The sequence below is a fragment of the Beta vulgaris genome, chromosome 8 (assembly GCF_026745355.1).
Source record: "Beta vulgaris subsp. vulgaris cultivar EL10 chromosome 8, EL10.2, whole genome shotgun sequence".
Classification (NCBI taxonomy): Eukaryota; Viridiplantae; Streptophyta; class Magnoliopsida; order Caryophyllales; family Amaranthaceae; genus Beta; species Beta vulgaris.
Genome location: NC_079209.1, coordinates 60,599,897 through 60,617,815, shown reverse-complemented (window position 1 = coordinate 60,617,815; position 17,919 = coordinate 60,599,897). Strand labels below are relative to the sequence as shown.

Below are 17,919 nucleotides of genomic sequence, written 5' to 3'. Positions count from 1 at the left end.
GTTATGAGCAATGTTGGGTTAATCATTGTCCTAATATTGTTGCTCCTTTTGTTCTCATGGACACTTTATTTATTTTATTAATGCACCACTCTTTTCACCTAAAAAAAAAGAAAGAAATTTGAAACTAGAATTGCAAAATTTCCAAAACCCTAACACATAAGAGAAGAAGAAAATTGAGTTACCTTTACTCTTTGTCGACAATCATGGAAGAGAGAGCGGAGGACTGAGGAGAGTGAGGAGGAGTGATCAAAGAGCAATAATAAAAAACAATGTGTCCGATGGACAGAATTTGCAATGCTTTATTGCATATTCAAATTGACTTTATTGCATTAAAATAGACTAGTATATTAGAAAAGTCGACTACATCAATATCAAAACCGACTCTATCATACAAAAACTAACTATATTAAAGGTGATTATATCACGCAAAAACTGATTATATTTAACGAAAACTAACTGTATCATATGATTTATGTGTACGTATGTTATTGTGAGCCCAGTTCATTTAAGTTTTTTTTTATTAGCCTAAGCATTATCAAGGTTAATTTTATAATTTCAGAATATTAATGCACACAAATAAGTATTGACTTGTAAATAACAAGTATCTCAAACACAGTGGTTGATTTATAAATAACAAGTGTCTTAAACACATTAGAAAGGTTTTTTTTACGAAATATTAAACACTTAATATTTGACCTCTACGACTTAATATTAATTATATTTTATTTCCGAAAATGTCATATGATCTACAAAGTTTGTACATCTCGGAGATAAATTCGTATGTGCTCCTTATTAAGCTTCAAAAGAAAGCATCAAGATTTTGTCACACAACTCACATTAAATGGATTGATTTACATCCTCGTACAATCTGCTTCACATGCTCATGGATCATGATACAAGTCTTACAAGTTTACAACCAAAATTAATGCTACTTAAAACAAATCAAGAAAAAATACATGTAAATATTACTTAACAAAATTCCCTGCGTTACTAGGGTCCTAAATTTAGTAAGACTGCATGGTGTCAAAATTGTGCTTACACAGGCTATATAAGTGAAGAGGTCAAGTAGATGCACTCATGTGGAGAGCAACCAAGGATGCATATACTCCATCTTTGTTACGAATTAGAGTTTCATGCTTACCTTTCTCTACAATGACCCCATTTTTCACAACTGCAATTACACCCGCATTCTTGATTGTAGATAATCGATGTGCAACCACTACTGTAGTCCGATTTACCATCACTCGATCCAGTGCATCCTGTACAACTTTTTCAGATTCAGCATCTAGTGCACTAGTAGCTTCATCTAATAGTAGGATTCTTGGATTCTTTACTATTGCACGGGCAATGGCAACCCGTTGTTTCTGCCCTCCTGATAATTGAACTCCTCGTTCACCAACAACTGTATCATAGCCCTGGAATGTTGTGCATTTGGTTAGAGATTACTTAAGATAATAGATGAACATAACCCTCCTGCTTACTCTAGTTTACCAATAAGTGTTTTTTGAGGTTGCACATAGATAAGTTTATGTTAATGCATATAGTACCTCGAATTGGCTATAGCTCTAGATTGACAGAAAAGCACAAGTCTTGTGTATTGGAAAGGATGATACGAAGAACGGATATTAATAAAGATAAAAAAAAACAACCCAAGTAACAGAACAAGAAATTAAGGAGGTTAGTTCGAATATTTTCAAAAGAATAAAGTTTATGTACCTGTTGTAAGCTAGAGATGAACTTGTGGGCATTTGCAAGCTCTGCAGCTGATATGATTTCAGCCTCAGTGGCATCGCCTCCTTTTCCATAAGCAATGTTGGCACGTATCGAGTCATTAAAAAGAACAGGTTCTTGGCTTACAAGGCCCATTTGTTGCCTCAACCACTTCAACTGGAATTTTTGTATTTCAATTCCATCAAGGGTAATACAACCAGAAGCTGGATCATAAAATCTTTGCAAGAGTGAGATGACAGTTGATTTTCCACTTCCACTTTCACCTACGAGTGCCACTGTCTGATAGGCATGTATAAAAACAGAGAACACACAATTAATATGGGATATAGTATTGCTTATAAGCAAGAAATTTACGAGCATTTTCGGTTCCAAGATTACCTTCCCAGCATGAATCGTCAAACTTAGATCTTGGAAAATCTGAATATCAGGTCTAGTGGGATATGTAAAGCTCACATGCTGAAGCTCAATTTCACCCTTTACGTCATCCAAGGTCATCCCAGATTCATCACTTGGGTCTATCTTAGACTTGCGATCGAGGATCGAAAATACTGATGCAGCAGCACTCTTGGCCTTGCTGCTATCGGGGGCAAAGGAGCTAGATTGTGATATTCCTATTGATGCCATGGTAAGTGCGAAAAAAACCTGCAATAGTGGAAGTTTAATCCAAATGGAAAAAAAGGAAGTAGAGACGGTTTATATAAGATTTTGCATGACAACATTTATCTCTTGAGTATAGATACTCACACGGAAGACCTCTGTAAAGGTAGTTTTTCCATGGCCAATGAGTTGAGCTCCTGCATAGAAACTGATGGCATAGACAAAAAAAAGCAAAGCAAAGGACACACCAAAACCTGCCCCGCTAATCAATCCTTGCTTCATACCAGCTTCCATAGGCGCTTCACATTTCTTTTCATACAACTGCATTACCTTCTCCTCAGCACAAAAAGAAGCGACTGTTCTTACACTACCAACTGCATCATTAGCAACTTGGCTTGCCTCTTCATACTTCTTCTACAAGAAACCAAAAATGAGAAATATTAGAACCATAACTCTAGATTTATAGAAGTTTAAATTATGTTACATTGAGAGGGAGAGCGAACCGTAGCATCTGCACTAAATCCCTTCATAAATTTCATTTGGATATATCCATTAAGGCCTATTAAGGGTATTAATGCCAGGACAATGAAAGCCAAAATCCAATTTGCAAGGAAAGCTATCAGCAAACCAGCAATTGCAGTTGCAATATTTTGAACAAGCAAGCCCAGAGCATCTCCAACCAAAGCACGTACAGCTGCTGCATCAGTAGACAACCTTGCACCAATTGCACCGCTTGAATTCTCAGATTCATCAAACCAACTAACCTCCATGTGAACTACTCTAGCAAAACACATCGATCTGATTCGTTGTATTAATTTACAACCGGCAACAGAAAAGAAATAGGCTCGAGCAGGGTTTGTCACTAGCGATGCCAAACCAAGGACCAAAAACATTATGGCCCAGAATCTTGAATCTTTTCTCAACAGATGACGTGGCTCGTAAAACATTTTGATCACACTAGATAAAAGTATGCTGAAAATAGGAAAAATGACACCATTGGCGCTTGCAGATACAGCTCCAAGCACAAGTGCTGGAATTTCTGGTTTATTGAGAGACACAAGACGCCAAATGGAAACTTTTGGATGTTCTTCGGAAGGTGGTGAAACAGCTCCCTCAAGCTCTGGGAGAGAACTCTCTGGAAGGTCTACTCCTACTCCAGACACCATTGAAAATGAGTGACGATTGCTGCTTAGCCTCCCAGAGGATCCACGGCTCAATGACCGTAAGGATGATACCCTCCGACTTAACTCTTTTGAGACCTCTCTAACATCTTCAGCTGGTTCAGGCTCTTTTTTTATTTCTTGTAGACGAGTTAGTTGAGAGTATGCCCCTTCAGGATCCTGGAGTAGTTCAGAGTGTGGTCCTGATTCATCGGCAAAATTGAAACCAGATTACAACATATCATGATAAGCCAAGCAAAATTATCCTACAAGAAACTATTAAAGTATCTCCCACGACTGATCTAACAATCATCACTCCCATTGATCCCACCTACTACATAATATAGGGAGGATCGGATATGCCCAGCTTTACTTGAAAAGTGGTAGCTATTCTTTTAATACTCAATATCCGTGGGACTAATCAAGGAAAGCTGGTCAATATTCTGTATGGAAGTCGGGGTGTGGGGGAGAAGACCTGTCAGAGGGAAACATTAATATTGCAAGATTACCTTTCTCAACCACCTTTCCTTGATGAATGACAGCAATCATATCAGAATTCCGAACAGTGCTCAAGCGATGGGCAACGATAATAGTAGTCCGATTAACCATTATCCTATCCAATGCTTCCTGCACAACCCTCTCAGATTCAGCATCCAGTGCACTTGTAGCTTCATCAAGAAGTAAAATTCGCGGATCTTTCAAGATGGCCCTTGCTATGGCCACTCTCTGCTTTTGTCCTCCAGATAGCTGAGTTCCATGCTCACCAACTAATGTATCTAGCCCCTGTACCGATAGAAAAATGATGCTCAAAACTTAAGCTGTTTACAAATTTCAAATTCCAATAGATTTCTCTAAAACACATGGGAGAAAAAGTACAAACCTGTGGCAGTTTATCAATAAACTTCGCGGCATTTGCAAGCTCAGCTGCAGCTCTAATATCTTCATTGGTTGCTCCATCCTTCCCATATGCAATATTATCTCTAATCGAGGAAGCAAACAAAATAGGCTCTTGACTCACCAAGCCAATTTTTTGCCGGATCCATCTTAGTTGAAATTCTTTGAGATTGATTCCATCAATTAGAATCTGCCCAGCATGTGGATCATAAAATCTCTCTATAAGACTAATCACTGTTGATTTCCCACTCCCACTTTGTCCAACCAGTGCTGCAGTTGTGCCACTTGAGATTGAAAGAGAAAATCCACTAAAAATTAGCTCATCAGGTCTAGTTGGATAACTAAAATGAACATCCCTCAACTCAATTTCTCCATGAATATCATCTAATACTTTTCCACTTGAGTCATAAGGATCAATTGCTGGTTTTCTGTTGATGGTTTCAAACATCTTGTAGGCTGCTGCTTGCCCCGCAGCGAATGCACTCAGGGAAGGGGATGCCTGCCCCAATGACCTATGTAAATTAAAGAATATATAATTACATACCCACAAAGAAATAATTGCTCCTACCTAAGATTTAATTGTAACGAGTTAAAAGAATGGACTGACATGGATCCAACCAAGACAGCCACAATGACATTAAGGACAGCACCGCCAGTGTAATTTTTTTCAAGTATCATCTTAGAGCCGAACCATATAGCTAAAGCATAGCTGCTAAAGATAACAAACATTAATGCACCCAGCCCCATCCCAGCAGCCAGTCCTTCATGAACACCAGAATTATAGGCGCTTTCAATAGCTTTTTTGTAGTTTGCAATAGCACTTTTCTCTCCAGTAAATGAAGCCACCTACAGAGAAGATCATTCAAGGTCATTATATATTGTATAGTGTATACTGCAAAGAAGATATTAACGTGTCCAATATTTTCATAGTGAAACTCACAGTTCTGATTGAACTTATAGTCTGTTGTACGACAGTTGCTGCCTTTCCATAAGCAGCTTGCCCCCTTGTTGCCATCTTTGAAACGATAATGGTCATAGCTGCACCAGAAATCGCGAGAAGGGGTATGGAGGAGAGCATGACAAGAGTAAGAAGCCACCCTTTAATAAATGCAATGATAAAGCCTCCAATAAAAGTTGATATCATTTGTAGAAATTTTCCAACCTGACAAGGAAGAGTAACATATAAACAAAATGGAGAAAAGATGATCATGATTCGAGAGTATAACAATCAAGAGTGCTAACGCATTACCTTCTCCCCCATAGCATCTTGTATGAGAACTGTATCCCCTGACATTCTCCCAATGACCTCTCCTGTGCTTGTTTCTTTGTCAAAAAAAGCAATATCTTGTCTGAGTATAGCTTTCAGGTACAACTTCCTTATTCTTGCCGCCTGTCTTTCTCCTGTAACCATCCAGCAAGCCACCTCTGCCAGTATAAAAAGATAATTTGGATCTTCAGCTAAGATTGGTTTCAAACATAAGAGCGAGACTATTTTGAGGTCATCTACTCAATTATATTAGAGCACAAGATATGAGATTTAGAGTGCTTACGAAGAAATGCAGCAATCGCCACACCAATGGCCAAGTAGACAAATTTTAGAGACACCTGCAAGAAGCCAATAGTGCAAAAGTTGAGCATCTTTGAGGACATTTCAAGTATAGCACAGAAGCAAAACGAAGAGAGTGCTAAATAAATTGAATGAGTAATCTTCAAGAATGTAGACATTAGAGCAGCATTCACCTGGGAGACGACATGAATGATGTGTTTGGTGTTCTGATTCTCGCCAAACGAATCAACCAATTCACCGAAAATGATGGCCATCAAGGGCATACATACACCATTTCCGACGGCACCAATGGAGCCAATGATCATCAATGCCTTGTCCGTAGAATCTGCAAATGAGAAGAGCTTATAGAATGGAACTCTGCCTGGAGTAACATTATTTTGTTGGTTCTCCATGTGTTGATTTTGTTCAGTAGCAAGAGAGTTGGAGGTTGTTGCCTCTTCGACCCCATTCTCCTTGCCCATAGTCTCACAAACCCACCTTTAGGGCTGGAGGATAGTACTTACTTTACAAATTAAAGTCACCTCTGCAAGACTATAAAGAAACTAGTTAAGCCTTATTGCATTTGTGTGTGTGTGTTTTGTGAGAGAGAGAGAGAGGGAGGGAGAGTGCGTGTGTACGTGTCTATGTAATTAAATGCAAATAAGCAGAAAACAATACAGCAGACTGCAGGAAAAGCACGAATTAATAGGTTGGTAGCATATCTTAGCTGAGAAGTACAGTAGAAGCTAACAAGAGGATGACAGATAATAAGCAATTGACACTAGTATTATTACAGATGATTGAAGATCAGCTGAACTAAAAGAACCTTTCTGTGTTCGTGGACAATGTGAGTGAACAACAACAAGAATTATAATTGGAGTGATATAAACAGATTCTACCATAACTAACTAAACTAACTTATACAGACATATTCAATATATTAAATGCATTTAGTCCACGCTCCACAGACATAACAGACTGCAACACCCAATTAATTTATTTCTAAGCAATTTAGAATTGGCTTTGGAAGACAAGGAAAATAATCAAGCTAATACGATGAATTTTGTGCCTAGTCGGAATCTAGCAATTTCTGTTATACAATCAATTCTGCTGTACAATAATACTATCTTTTTCTTATATACTCATACGGAGAGTTCCAAATGAGCAAAGTGTGACCTTAAATGGTACAGCCGGTTGTTTCATGGATGCTATGGTCGTAATGTTGAATCTAAGTGGATTGTATTTGACATTAATAGTCAAATATCACTAATATTATATATCAAAATTTATGTTGATAGGTTTTGTTAGCTTTATTCTTTTTGGTAAATGTCGTATGAATATATATTAATGGATTAAGTTTAGCTTAAAAAAAGAAACATTATGCACCTTTGATGAAAATAGCGTTTGGTTTCCAATAAAAAATCACAAATATTGTCTTGACTCAAAAACATAATGTATATTATGTATTTTTAAAATTATGGATCAAATATGTACTTTAGTATTATTTCCCCTATTTTCCATGTTAATTATTTTCCAAGATCAACACAAGAAAACATGATACTCAATTTTCCCACTGTTTTGTTTCCTACCCAAATGGAAAAGGACAAAATACCTACCCACTTAATAGTTAATACAATTCTCACAAAAGTCTTGAGGGACTGACTGGAAGAATTCTTCTTCAATCAAGTAAGCAATTACGAATAATAATCTAAGATTAATAATGGAGGTCACCAACACGGTTATTTTAGCTTAGGTGCTTAGAATGTTTTGCTAGAAACCAATTGTGGTCACACACTTTAGGTGATGGAGGCAGTATCAAAAAATCAAAGGGGCGGAGGAGGAAGAAAAAAACATACTCATTAGTCATTACCCTCTTGGTTGGTGAGTTATAAATTATGTGAAGTAAAAGGGTTAAAGATGTAGAAAATTTTGAAAATTCAATATTCTTTCTTATCTTCTTTTTGTTTGCTTTCTAAAGGTAGAACATAGTTTTATCAAAGCTTAGATGATGCACACACTAGTACATAAAGCATAGTGCGCATATGTACATGGATAACAAGCCAAATAAACAAATATACATCTCTAGTTGGTCATGTTCATTGGTATTGGTCTCTGTGAACATAATCTAGTCCTCCATGTTCACCATGAGTATGATTCCTTTCCTACAGACATGTGCATATAGTATATACTAATTTAGGTAGGTAGTTTTCTCGCCAATTAAATGAAAAGCAAGTAAATGCCGAAAATGTGGCTTCCTTTCACCATTGTTAGAGTTTTGACTTGTCCAAACACTAACGACTTGTTTGGTTAGTGCCTAGTGGTCATAAATAACAGTAATGGTAATGAAATTTAGTGTAAATTTGTAAAAAAAAAGTTCTCACGTCAATAGCTATGGGAATGAACCTTTATCACAAAACATGGGTTTCTTTTATAAATTTCAATTACCACCCAATACCACATTATCAAGTGCTGAAGGATAATAACAAGATTTTAGAAAGAAAATGAATATCTTATGATGGAGTAGCATTATCATAGGTAATAACATTGAATTTCTTATACCAATCTACACTATAATGCATTATCATTCCCGCCATTTATAACCTGTTACCAAACGGGCCGTAAAACTACCTCAACAGCCGAACTCACCCAAAAATCCACCATTAATGGCTATAACAGGCAACAGAATTGTACAAGACTGACAGTAAAGAGGAAAGCCAAAGCCATTTACAGACTGTATAAACTGGAAAAGATGAATAATCCATCCATGAAAATAAGATATAATTTAAAACATGATCATGACATAATCAAAAGAAAATCCACTATTTCATATCAAGAAAATCATTCCATCAAATTCCAGCAAAAACCCAACAAATTAAATATGCAGATCAAGAAAATGATCGATCATATCATAAAATATATAAAGTGACACATAAAATTATAGTATGTGTATTAGAATATAAAAAAGAAAAGAGTAAAAAACTTACCAGAATAAAAAGCTGAAAATTCTTTGTGTAGTTTTAATATCTGCAAAAATGGATGCCGCTTTATTTGATGACTTCAACAATAAATCCTAAACCACCGAATTTAGAATATGATATTTTGTATGTTTTTCAGTGATGATTCCAAAACTTAGTGCTCCAACTAATTAATCAATCACATACCATTTATTTATTTATTTTCATATGAAATGTTAGAGAGATGTTAGAGAGAGAAAGCTCTCTACCCAACCCATTAGAAAACACCAGAAATAATAAAACCATAACCGCCCTTACGGCACAAAGTGAGAGAAGCTCCTACACTCCGACCGGCGAATCCTCAGGCTCCAGCTCCGATGCCATCAATCAGCTCCGGGACCCCCCTCCTAACCCTCCTCCTCCAAACCCTCCACCTCCTTCAAAACCTATACCTTTACCTTCACCTTTAACTTTAACCTTAAACCCCACCAAATCCTTTAAAGATGCCATGGCAGACCCTCAAAAAGGGATGGAGATTTCCCTTGTAAAATCATGCATGCTTCCTCCTATCCAGCTACCTTTCTCAGTTTCGGAACCTATGCAAATGTCCAGCGAAGACGAGATCTTTGTCCCCATATCCCTTGAGGAATATGAGCAACTCAGTAAACCCTGGGAGAGTGCAGTAATATGCAAGATTATAGGAAGATCTTTTTCAAAGGAATTCCTAAAGGCAGAACTAATGAAGCTCTGGAAGTGGCAAGAAGACCCCCAGCTTATCACCATAGGCAAGGGTTTTTATAGCATAAAATGTTCTGACCAAGAAACTCGAAATAACATATTGACAGGTGGGCCCTGGTCAATCATGGGAAGCCATGTATGGGTTCAGTGCTGGGAACCAGGTTTCAAACCGTCGAAAGCGGCCATTAACGCGATACCTAGGTGGGTTATGCTACCGGAGCTTCCAATTGAATTCTTTGACCAAACCTTGTTGGAAAAGGTAGGTAACTGTCTAGGGAAAGTCCTAAAAGTGGATGCTCACTCATTGTTAGGGGAGAGAAGGAGATATGCAGCTATATGCATATTGATGGAGAAGGATAAAAAACTCCCAAAGGGAGCATGGCTTGGGCAAACGTTCCAAGAGATTGTATGGTGTGAGGGTCCATGGTTTTGTGAGGTGTGCAATAAATTTGGGCACCAAAGCAGGAGATGTGAAACGCTTAAAAGTCAATACAATATTCCTAGTACTGATCAAAAACCGAAAAGGAGCAGTAATGACATTGAATGGCAAGAAGCCAAAGGTAGAAGAAAGGGGCATGGCCAAAATTACCAAAGTGCCATTCAACGTGGAAAACTAAACACACGTTGGACTCCAAAAAAAGGAGACGAACCAATGGGTAAAGAGGGAGCCCACACACTACACGAAAAAGTAAGAGGAGAGAGAAAGCAGCAGGAATGCCTACTGGAAAATGGGAAAAGCAATCCAAATCTTGTCAATGTCAACCCTTTTTCAGTTTTGCAGACTAGCCATGATCTGGGAGAAGCTTCTAGCTTTTGTGTGGCCAATGAAAATCCGAAAACTACTGAAGCTAAGCCATGCTCTATTCCCAAAGACCCCCCTACAAAAAGTGACACAGCCTCAAAGAATAATACCACAAAAAAATACAACCCATCATTTTTTAAAAATGGAAGCACAGGAGGAAGTGTTTTGTCCATCTCCCCCGCCGATGCTATCCCCACCATCAACCCCCTCTCCACCACGCATTCACATCGTCAAGTACGATCACCCCCTGCTATTCAACCGCCCAATCCTTCCGTTGATGCCGGAATACAACCCGGGGTACGTAGACTTTCTGACCCGAATCCCAGAGGAAGAAGGATATTTCACAGACCTCTCCCTTGTAGAAGTAAAAGCCTTAATGCTAAACCCATACCCAACCCGAGAGATTTTCCAGAACCTTTTGTTGTATGCAAACTCCGAGCTAGGCCACGCTCACCTTCCACAGTTTCAAGATGCAGCTCACATTCCGAAAATAATGAAGATTTTCCTCAAATGGTTCTTGAAAAACGAGGTAGGAGCAGAGAACGACGAACGAAACCTCCTGCAAAACCTCGGGCCGTGGTTAGATCCCACACCCCTCCTACCGTTGGCACGCACCATGGTGATGGTACAATTTCGACCGATCAGAATGATGGAAATGAGCAATACAAACGCTGTACTCCTAGCAAGAGTCCAACCTCCACTCAAGCAACTAGGCATCACAGTGACTTGGGTCGAGGAAAAAGGGTTAAACTTCCCTCGAGAATCAGAGGTAGCCTTATGGCCTCATCGGGAAAGGATAACATGCATGGAGACGGGAAAGACAATGAACCCATGGGAACCCGGAAACGAAGCATTTCTGAAAAAGTTCCACGAAAAACAAACCCTCCCAAGTAATATGACTATCCTATACTGGAATGTTCGAGGGATAGCGAGGCCCTCTTTTAAACCAAACCTTCGTCTTTTAATAGCCCAACATCACCCGGACTTAATCGTCCTTGTCGAAACGCGGGTCTGCCGTGAAAAAACAATCACCATTATACAAAATATCGGGTTTGATTCATGGCATATTGTGGAGCCGAGAGGATTCGCCGGGGGTATTATCCTCTTATGGAACTCCAACTCATTGAAGTTCCAAGCTGTAGGAGGAAATACTCAGGGAGTACATGGAGTTGTGAGGTATGCAAATCTAACCAAAGCTTTGTTATTTCTTCTATTTATGCAAGTCCAGATTTCGAGTCTCGTAAATTGTTGTGGAAGGATTTATGTGATATGTCTGAGTGTATTAATTGTCCATGGTTGGTAGTAGGTGATTTTAATGAAATTATTAATCAAAGTGAAAAATTTGGGGGAAGGAAAATAAACCGCAAACGTGCGGACTTATATGCATCTACAATGAACACGTGTAACTTGGTTGATTTGGGTTATAATGGGCCAAAATTTACGTGGACTAATATGCGGAAAAATAATCCAATCTTTGAACGTCTTGATCGGAGCTGGGTTAATCCAGAGTGGCTGTTACAGTTTCCAAATTCTAACCTATGGACCCTTCCTAGAATTACATCGGACCATAACCCAATTCTAGTGTGTCTAGATAACCCCCCGGAAAAGTCAGGGACAAAGCCTTTTAGGTTCGAACCAATGTGGGTCCAACATGAGGACTTTGCTAACCATGTAACTAATAACTGGCCCTATGCAGGGGAAAGTATAGGGGGGCAGTTAGAGATGATGCAAGCTAGTTTGAGTCAGTGGAATTCAGATGTTTTTGGGAATGTGTATAAGAAGAAGAAAAGGGTATTAGCTAGGCTAAGTGGCACCCAAGCTTACCTCCAACTCAAACCGCTATCCCATTTTCATCAAGAGTTAGAAAATGACCTTAGGAGGGAATTAGTCGATATTCTGCTGCAAGAAGAAACTCTATGGTTAACAAAAAGCCGTTTAGAAAGAATTAAGGATGGGGAGAGGAATACTAGCTTCTTTCACAGGAGTGTTATGATTAAGAGAAATGCCAGCAAAATCATGTCTATTCGCGACGAGATGGGTAATGATATCAATGACCAAGCTAGCATTAGAGACCATATTGTAGATGCTTTCCAACAGTTATACACCTCAGATCACCATTCATGTGAGTGGTTAGTGAACCCTAGCACTCAAGAATTGGATATCTCTTACCCTCCCTCAAACCTGGAAATTAGAACCGCTCTAAAACAAATGAAACCTCTCAAGGCCCCTGGCCCGGATGGTTTCCATCCATTATTTTTTCAGAGCATGTGGAGTACTGTGGGTGAGGATGTGTGTGACAACCTTAGGAACTGGTTCCGAGAATCCAAAATTCCATGGGAAATGTGCCAAGCCCTTATTTGTCTTATACCGAAGCAGCAACAACCTGAAACGGTTAAGCATTTCCGCCCTATCAGCTTGTGTAACACGATTTACAAACTGTGCACTAAAGTAATTGTCAACCGTCTAAAACCTCTAATACCCATGTGGATTTCTCATAATCAAAACAGTTTTATCAAGGGTAGAGGTCCAGATGTGAATCTTGTAGTTGCTTCTGAAATTCTTCACTCTATGAACAAAAAGAAAGGTAAGCTAGGGTGGTTTGCCCTAAAAATTGACTTGGAAAAGGCTTACGATAGAGTCGAATGGAGCTTTGCCAGAACTTGTCTGCAAAACCTAGACTTAAACGATGCGTCCATTGAGTTAATTATGAGTTGTATTACCCAATCCTCCTCATCTATTCTTATAAATGGGAGAGCAACTGATGCGTTTAAACACTCGAGAGGTCTTAGGCAGGGAGACCCTATGTCTCCCTATTTGTTTAACATATGTCTAGAGTCTCTCACCCACCTCATAAACCAAGCCACACATAGGAAAGAATGGACTCCTTTCTGGGTAGGAAAAAATAGGGTGCCTGTGTCTCACCTCATGTTTGCAGACGACCTCCTTCTTTTTGGGAGAGTAGATGAAAATACGGCTTTTGCGGTTAGACATGTGCTTAACCACTTTTGCAAGATATCGGGCCAGAAAATTAATGAAAGTAAGAGTCGTTTAGTTTTCTCCCCCAACACCATTGATGAGCATAAAAACCTATTTCAACAGACCCTCAACATTGTAGAAAATGAAAACTTAGGGTTATACTTAGGGATGCCGCTATCTCACAAAAGACCATCGAGGAGTCAGGTGCAATTTGTTGTGGATAAAGTGAAAAACAAGCTGGCTAGGTGGAAAACGAATTACCTCTCCAAGGCAGGGAGGCTTTGCCTAATATCTTCGACACTCTCCACTATACCTGCTTACTACATGCAAGCAACATATCTCCCGGAAAGCACGCTAAAAGATTTGGATACCATATGTAATAATTTCTTGTGGGGGGATGAGGATCACCAGAAGAAACTTCACTTAGTAGGGAAAGAAAAAACCTTTCGTCCCAAAAGTCAAGGAGGTCTAGGTATTCGAAAACAAGCTCTCATGAATAAAGCCTATATGGCTAAGCTAGGTTGGAAACTTGCCCAAGGCCCTCCAAATCTTGCACAACAGTGCATAAAGTCAAAGTACCTTAGTAGAAATCATGTCACAGCTTTTGCAAATGGGTCACAAGTTTGGCGGAGTATTGGGAAAGGATGGGATCTTCTAGCACAAAATAGCTCATGGTGTTTAGGAAATGGAGAGGGACTCAGTATGTGGCATGATGACTGGCTTAATGTCGGGAAGCTGCGCAGTTTTGTGCAAGGCCCTCTAAGCCTAGGGGAAGACCAATTGAGGGTAAGTGACTTAGTTGTCGATGGGAATTGGAATCTATCGAGCTTGAGTCTTTACCTCCCGCAAGGTATTGTGGATCATATTCTTAGTCGGCCCCCGCCCTTTAAAGAGAATGAAAATGACACCCTATGTCCTGACTTCCTCTCACATGAGGGTTTCTCACTTTCCATGGCCTACGCAATCCAAACCCCCGACATCCCTCACATAGACACTGATTGGGTGTGGAAAATAAACACAACCCCAAAAATCCAATTCTTCTTCTGGTTGGCATGCCTTGACCGTTTACCTCACAAAAATCTCTTATACCAGCGATCTATCTCAAGTGATTCAGTGTGCCCTCGATGTGCCCACAACGCGGAAAATGTGGACCATATCCTTAGGTGGTGTAGTAAATCAAAGGAGGTTTGGGATCATGTGTCTGTTGATCTTAACCCAGGAAGCTCTGTAGGGGTCTGGACCCAAAATAACCTTCAATGTCAATCTATGTTTCGGATGGTCCCTTGGTCTAGCTTATTCCCATTTTTGTGTTATGAAATATGGCTTAGTAGGAACCATGCTGTGTTTAGACCGGACACCCTTCAGCCCAAAACAATTGAAATTATTAACAAAGCCATGAGTGCAACCCTTTTTCACTTAAAAGCAAATGTGAGTGTAGAGAAACCGAGGGATCCTGGGTGTAGAGTAAGGGTAACACACCATGTTCCAAAAGATTGGATGATGGTAAATGTGGATGCGTCCTTCTTTCAAGACAATTTGCCTAGTGGAATTGGGGGGCTTTTACGAGACCATAAGGGAAGGTGGGTTGTAGGATTCCAAAAATGTATATACGTGAGAAATGCCTTGTTAGCAGAACTAATGGGAATTAGAGAAGGGTTGACTATAGCAAAAGAACGGGGCGTTCAAAGATTGGTTTTGTTTTCGGACTGCAAAATAGCCACTGAATTGGTGACCCATGGGACGACTCATACTAACCATTATACGAGTGTTGTTGAAAACTGCAGGGTGCTGAGCAAAAGCTTCCAGGAGATCAAGATAATGTATTGCAGTAGGGACCTTAACGGAATCGCGGATGCTTTGGCAAAGAAGACGGAAGACCTAGATGGGATTAACAATGTAACTCGTTTTCTCCCCATTCCCCCTAGCTTTTGTATGGTTGATTATCATGCGGATTGTATTGCAAACTTGGACATGACATTGTCTAACTCTACCTCTGTTGTAATAGTTTAATTAATGAAAGGTTACCGTTTTTCACCAAAAAAAAACTAATTAATCAATCACTGTATATATAATAGTAATATTCTTATTCCATGACTATTAAAAATGACTACTTTCATGATATTCTTGTGCCACTTTACGACTTCAATGTACAATGTACTATTAGAATTGAAACAATTGCTGCTATTCATTTCTTTTTTATGTTTGCTTGGAGCAAAAGTATTTTATGGTCATCACTTTGACTACAGAATTCTGCTGCGTAGTTTCGTAATGTAAAGGGAAGTATGTAGATTTTTAGAGTTCTAATTTTATTTGATAACCGCTAACTAAACGTTGATTACTTGGTGTCCACGGGTAACCTGCTCCGTTTTAATTAGTCCGTAGTTTTTAGGTCCGGGCTATGGGTGTGTTCGGCACAAGTTTTTTAAGTAGTTTTTAGTATCTTGACTCGGTTAAAATACTAATTAGAAAAAATAATAGTGTTCGGCAAGGTAGTGGTATAGGTAGCTTTTAGTGGTACAAGTATTGTTTTAGCAGTGTTTGTCAAAAGCTACAATTTGTAGCTTTTGGGGTAGCTTTTAGTGGTAGCTTTTAGTGGAGTATAAATTATATGTTAAAGTTTTATTTGAGTTTTTAACTAATTATTCTCAAACAGCTACTTTGACAGCTTCTTTTACCGAACATCAATATTTAATACCGCTATTCGGACAGCTAACAGCTAACAGCTACACACCAACCACTAACAGCTACCAGCACTGCTAACAGCTACTCTCACAGCTAAAAGCTACCACCACAACTACTGTTGCCAAACACGCCCTATATGTCTCAGAGCCCCGGTAATTATAATATTATTTATTAACATTTTACATTGTAAATACCACGTCAAATATTACTTGATTTGGTGGTTAAGATTTCGGTTTATAACATTGAGGTCATGAGATTTAGGTGAGTGGCTCTGTGCGATGGCATCTTAGAGGAACTTCATCTTACCATGGGTTCTCAAGAGGGGACCAAAAAAACTAAATATTGCAACTTATTACTTTTGTATGGTTTAAAATTAACTTTCATTGTGTATATATTTATGTTCTATATGTCCTTCAATTAATTAGTTTGAATTTTTTTCATGAATCCATAAATAGAAGTTGAGAAAAGAAACGAAAGAAGTACAACATATTCAACTCATGTGACGTGATATCTTCAACTAATTATTTTGTTCTTACCTTTTACTTTATCTACCGATAAAGACTATTCTTTTGTTTCAAACTGTATTGTTCTTCATGTTGCTTCTTACACAATTTTTAAATATTGTACATATATTACTTACCAACATATCAAATCACATAGAAGTAGAAATTATGAAAATTAGTATTTAAAAAATACATAAAGAAACGAAATAAACAAGATCTCGTATAATAAGTGATGATTTAAGATCAAATTGGCTCAATCAATCGTTTAGACATTTTGGTTAAGAAGAACAAATTGAGATTCACGAAATATTTGACATATAATCTTAAATTTTAAAATATTCATGTCCAAACCTAATAAGACAATTAATATATTGAGGACAATAGAGTGATAGCTATACTTTTCATTTGAATGCAATAAGTGGAAATTTTCCTTGTGGAAAAACTTGAAATTCAAGTTTTTGACATTGCTGAAGTCTGAAGATAAGAAAAATGCAAATTTAAGTATTGATAATACACACCAACCTAAATTTGGTTTAATGATAAAGCTTTGATTTTATGACTTCAAGATAATGAGACAGAATTTCGTATACACAAACATATAGATCATGCCATCCTATACACCTAAGGTGTACTTAGAGGTGAGCGAGACCCAATACTCGGCCAAAATTCGGTGGAAACCGGTTTTACCAAACCTATAATAATCCCAATAACACCAAATCAGATTCTAGATCTCATATGTGTGGATTTATTTCAAATCTGTAACTAAGTACGCTATATTTTTGCTCACCCATACTTGAAAATTAGAGAAATGTCAAATCTCGATCCGTTATGTATCAATTGCATGTATTATTGACAATGACGTAGATAAGTTAAAAATACTATACAAATCAATGAATGTTTATAAATGTCGTACTGTAGTCCATAAATGTTATATTTTCAAATAATACTTATGTTGTACCTTGAAGAACAAACCGTTGTATAAGTACTTATGCTACATATTTATTTAGTCATGTTTCATATTTATTTTTGTACGTGACAAATACCATAGGTTAATTTACAAATATTGTATTTTGTCTTATTAATGTTCTACTTAGACATATAGTAATTTACCAATATGTCCTTGACATGCATGAGACTAATACATATCCGTTTGAATTTTCTTTTCAATCGTTAAGGAGAAGTGTCATATTGAATCCAATCATCGCATAGGTAATCTAACCTATCTAGCTCCACAAGCAAATCTTTTAGAAGGAGATTGGACATCACATCACATAGCTCCTCAAAATCGTATATTAAAAGCGTATTCGACAACAACTTTTGAGGTACTTTTCAGCGT

The 17,919-nt window shown here is 38.2% G+C and overlaps 1 protein-coding gene across 1 annotated transcript; it reads right to left on the bottom strand.

The window, feature by feature from the left end:
• Positions 1 to 818: 818 nt before the first annotated feature.
• On the bottom strand, positions 819 to 6,589 carry LOC104902345 (ABC transporter B family member 11). The gene is made up of 12 exons (XM_010690089.4): positions 6,123 to 6,589; positions 5,933 to 5,987; positions 5,632 to 5,807; positions 5,323 to 5,544; positions 4,990 to 5,228; positions 4,369 to 4,894; positions 3,998 to 4,271; positions 2,832 to 3,691; positions 2,476 to 2,742; positions 2,110 to 2,373; positions 1,717 to 2,010; positions 819 to 1,415 (listed from the first exon to the last, which is right to left on the bottom strand). The coding sequence occupies exons 1-12, from the start codon at positions 6,408 to 6,410 to the stop codon at positions 1,062 to 1,064; spliced, it is 3,819 nt and encodes a 1,272-aa protein (XP_010688391.2). The 5' UTR covers positions 6,411 to 6,589; the 3' UTR covers positions 819 to 1,061.
• Between the last annotated feature and the right edge of the window lie 11,330 nt (positions 6,590 to 17,919).

What these genes read in the sequence shown, in the direction of transcription:
- LOC104902345 (XM_010690089.4), bottom strand. Translation starts at nt 6,410, where the DNA reads ATGGGCAAGGAGAATGGGGTCGAAGAGGCAACAACCTCCAACTCTCTT. An exon ending in CTATAAGTTCAATCAGAACT is followed by an intron (nt 5,229 to 5,322) that starts GTGAGTTTCACT and finishes TCTTCTCTGTAG; the next exon opens with GTGGCTTCATTTACTGGAGA. An exon ending in TCATCTCTAGCTTACAACAG is followed by an intron (nt 1,416 to 1,716) that starts GTACATAAACTT and finishes ACAACATTCCAG; the next exon opens with GGCTATGATACAGTTGTTGG.